This window comes from Prosopis cineraria, unplaced genomic scaffold, assembly GCF_029017545.1.
Source record: "Prosopis cineraria cultivar Desert tree isolate PC_DT_omini unplaced genomic scaffold, ASM2901754v1 PC14, whole genome shotgun sequence".
Taxonomy (NCBI): Eukaryota; Viridiplantae; Streptophyta; class Magnoliopsida; order Fabales; family Fabaceae; genus Prosopis; species Prosopis cineraria.
Window position 1 is genome coordinate 10656570 of NW_026555345.1, and position 4242 is coordinate 10660811.

General features: G+C 30.2%; 1 protein-coding gene across 1 annotated transcript; it reads right to left on the bottom strand.

The window, feature by feature from the left end:
* Nucleotides 1-339: 339 nt before the first annotated feature.
* LOC129293800 (uncharacterized) lies at nucleotides 340-3984 on the bottom strand. Its single transcript, XM_054931908.1, has 2 exons — nucleotides 3570-3984; nucleotides 340-951 (listed from the first exon to the last, which is right to left on the bottom strand). The coding sequence occupies exons 1-2, from the start codon at nucleotides 3897-3899 to the stop codon at nucleotides 481-483; spliced, it is 801 nt and encodes a 266-aa protein (XP_054787883.1). The 5' UTR covers nucleotides 3900-3984; the 3' UTR covers nucleotides 340-480.
* Nucleotides 3985-4242: the final 258 nt, after the last annotated feature.

Genomic DNA, 4242 nt, shown 5'->3' on the forward strand with positions numbered 1-4242 from the left:
TCTAATAGAAAGATACATGTATGCAATAAAAAATATTATCTGTTTTCAACATTAAAAATATTATATTTATTTGAAAAATAATTAGGCGTTGAGAAACTTAAAAAATGAAACAAGTAATCATTTATGAACTTTATGAAAAGTTAACTTTGAAAGTTTAATTTAATAATATAACCCAAACTATCTCTGAATTGCTAATGATACATAATAATTGTTTACCTCAAAATATATTGTCTTTGTCTATGCCTATCAACACATGTTCAATATCCCTTCATAAATTTAAGGTAAAATAAAAATTGAAGTTTGCAGATTCAACTCAAAGTGACATTATGAAAACCATGGTTTGGAAGGGTATAATTTCAGCTTATGGATGGAATTTTCAGAGCAACCAAACATGATTGGAGGATAAACAGAGTTTTCTAAACCTCAAGTTGGATTTTTGAGCAAAAATCTAAACATGTACTATATTATCATCAACAACATTTAGCAAACAAACGGGATAAGAGCCTTAACATGTTGAGGAAAATCTTCAAACTTGGAAAGATACCATCTTCTAGTCACATAGCTTCTTCCAATCAAGTAGAAAGTTGTGCCCACAGTGAAGCAGAATGCATGGAGCGTCTGAGAAATGAGACAAATCCCATATAACCCAATAAGCTCAAAAAGATAGTGAGGGCATATCACTAGGCCAAATAAACCACCCTTGGGAATCTTATATTCCTTCTGATCATTTTCTCTCAATTTAGAAAGGATATAATGGTGATAGAAGTTGCCAGTAATGCCAATGAGAAACAATGCAATCCCAAGATACTTCAGATCAATTGGTGGCTCTGGAACCCCCAGTGTGAGCTGCTGCGCATACAGCAGAGTAGTAGTGAACAGGAAATAACTCAGGCAAATGGGGATTACAGAATCAAGAATCATTCTCCCACTATATTTATGTACAAACAGAACCTGCAAAGAAAGTGAGGAACAAAACAGCATTAAAAAAAAAAAAAAAGATTGCAGAATCAATAGTATAACTCAGTTTAATGGGATCACAGAATCAAAATTTGAGAATCATATGATATACCCACTATATTTGTGAACAAAAACTGATACTGTTAGACAAAAAAGTAAATAAAGTGATTTGTTTAAGTTAAAGTTTTAAGGTTTATGAGTGTAATTGTTATGAAATTAATATGTAAAGACTAGAGTGATATTTATAATTTGTTGAGTGCCAAATCATAAATATCATAAACTTAAGTTTATAAATAGGAATTATGATCAATGGATTGGCCGATGGTTGGAAACATTTTCTATTATCCTTCTTAGAGACATTCATATTACATATTTTATTATAAATTATAATCATATTATATTCTATATATAAAAATTGTATAAATCCAATATTCCAATTTAAGATATCATTAGGTAATGATATATTATTAAGGATAATAAAATATCATGTGTGTTGCCCGAATCAATTGATTATATCTAGGTTTAGGGCTTTGCTCGATCTAAAATAAATAATAAAATAGCCTTGATGGTATATTATAAATAGAAGCTTATAGATTGAGTTAGCGTATAGTAAATTGTTATGCTCTAAGTCACGGCTCTTTTCCAATTTCAAACATTGTTCCTATATACTAGTCAAAAGAATCACTCTCATATCTATCTCTTCTAATTCTCCCTTTCTTTTGCTTTTTAGGTGTCGTGACACTAGAGAGATTCTACTTCAAATCATCTAGTAATGGTGAGAGGTAACATTAAGTCTTCTGCTGCACTCTGTACGTAAGAAGTTTCTCTAACAATTCAAAAATTTTCTCTTGGAATCAACAATCTAGAAAACATGGCCGTTTGTGAGTCTGTAATCAAAGAAAGGCAATGAATTCAGGTATGTTTGCATGTTCTATCTCTATTTTTTGAGAATTGATATGAAAAAGATTATATGGGGTTTCTAGGTTCTATTTTATCCAATCCATCGTACCTTATAGGAAATAAACTAAATCTTTATCTTGAAAAAACCACAATTTTTTATATAGTGTACTGTGATTAACGTTAAATATTTCCAGGAAAAAAAATAAGGACCTATTTTTTGGACGATATTGGCCATTGCATGTGAATAAGACCAGTTTCTTCTATGCTCTTTTTCCAATTAGATAACGCAGAGCTTTCTAAAGAAATAGAGTACAGTTGAGTTTTAAGCCTTCTCGCTTAAAACATCAAAGCCATATATAATGTAACCACGTCAGGAAGTCATGCGTTGGAACTCTCTGCCGTGGGACACGATCTAAAATGTGGACACAAACATAAAACCCAAAATCTAAAATCTCCGCCATAACCATTTCGATGATACTCCTTTCAGTCCTTCGGTTCCTTTTATAAGTAATTCTTACCAACTTTACTAATAAAAGAAATAAAAGTTTATAAAATTTTAAATATGTTTTCATATAAAAAATCTAAAACGTAATGTTATATGACTTTTTTCTCTTTCATAAAGGGATAATTTTAAAAATATTTTTTAAATATTATCTAAAACACTTCACAAATAAACCTTCTATTTCTAGAATGTGATATATAAATGAAACTAGAGGGAGTATAAATTAAAATCTCTTAAAAAATTAGCCCAAAAGCAACATTGGTTGTCAGAACATTTGTGAATGGTGGATTTACATTAATTAATTATTTTTTTTATTAAAAAATATGAGTCATTTTTAATTAAATTTTACCACCAATAAAGTAATTATTTGTCTTTAAATTAACTCTATCTTTTTATATTTATTTCTATTTAATAGAGTATTTTACCTTAAAAAAATATCAAGTAATTTATTCAATAAGGGCACTTAAAAAAAAATGATTACTCTTTAAAAGACTTAAAATGCATTACATTTTTTAATATTCAATTTTTTAAAAAATACTTTATATTTTTAAACGAAAGAAATATGAGTTTCAAACTTGGTTAATTATTGATCTTTATGATTTTGCTAAGATTATAATAAATGAACCACGCAAGCAAGCCTATTAGAAAGAGGCTCAGTTTACAACACTTTAGTAGTTTTATCTTTGTCACAAAACTAATTGAGTTAGAAAGCTTCATGAGAGAATTAATTAACTAACTAATTATATTTAAGTAATAATTGGCTAATGTTAAATAGGTTCAAACTTTCATCGTCTATGGCAGAGTCAATCGCTCTGTCTTCTTCTATATACTCTCATTCTCTTTGTTCTCCTGAAAAGCTGAGGAAATCTATTAAGCTGTGAACATGGCCGCTCTTGAAACAATTGAGATCCTTACTTGAGTCTATTTTGTCTAGATCCTCAATATGTCTAGACCGAACCCGTCATAACAGAAAATGAACCAGATTTTGATACCTCAAAGCCAGTTTTGATTCAATCTTTATTTAATTGTATTCGATTTAATCATTTGGTTCAATTAAACACCCTCTAAACCGCAAAAAATAAAATGAAATAAATTTGAATTATAATTGAAAAAGAAGTAAAGAACGCTAAACTTCAAGCAACAAATACTAATTTCTCAAGATACGAACAAAATGCTATTCAACATTTTAGTCAGAGAATTAAGGCGTTACCTCCAAGATCCTCTTGAAGAAATGGAGGGTTAGAGAAGCTTGAAGGAGGGTTGTCCGGAGACTCTCATTTGGAAAGACGAAGAAAGAAGCGGCGCCGGCGATAAACGCCGGAGAATAGAGCAGAAGCATCCCTGATTTACCGGACAGCTGAATCTTCTTCTTCTCCGAGGGATTGACATTCCAGAATTTGGAATACTGCAAATGCTTCCCTTTGATTTCGTTAAAGCCAGCACGAGTCGTTGACACGAAGCTAATCACCGACATCGCCGTGACGAAGAGAGAAGGAGGCGGCGGAAACAGGAAGTTGAGAAGCAGCAACGGTATTGCCATGATCGCCCTCACGCTCTTCTTCCTCTGTACGTTTTTTGAACTGAATTCTTCCTCTGTACGCGAGTTCTTCCTTCTTCTTAAAGGAGTCCGGTTACCATGGTATTCCTGATACTATGAGCAATCTGAATCTGAATTATTTAGATTTTTAATCTCAATCGTTCAAATTAAAAAATTGGACTGTCAAAATTTTAAGATTTTATTTATATATTTTTATTTTATATTTATTATAAAAAATTATAAAATTTTAATAAATATATCTTATCATCAACATGAACAATACAAATTTATTTTAAGTAAGTTAATTTAATATTAAATTTTTTTTATAATTTTTATAAATTGAATA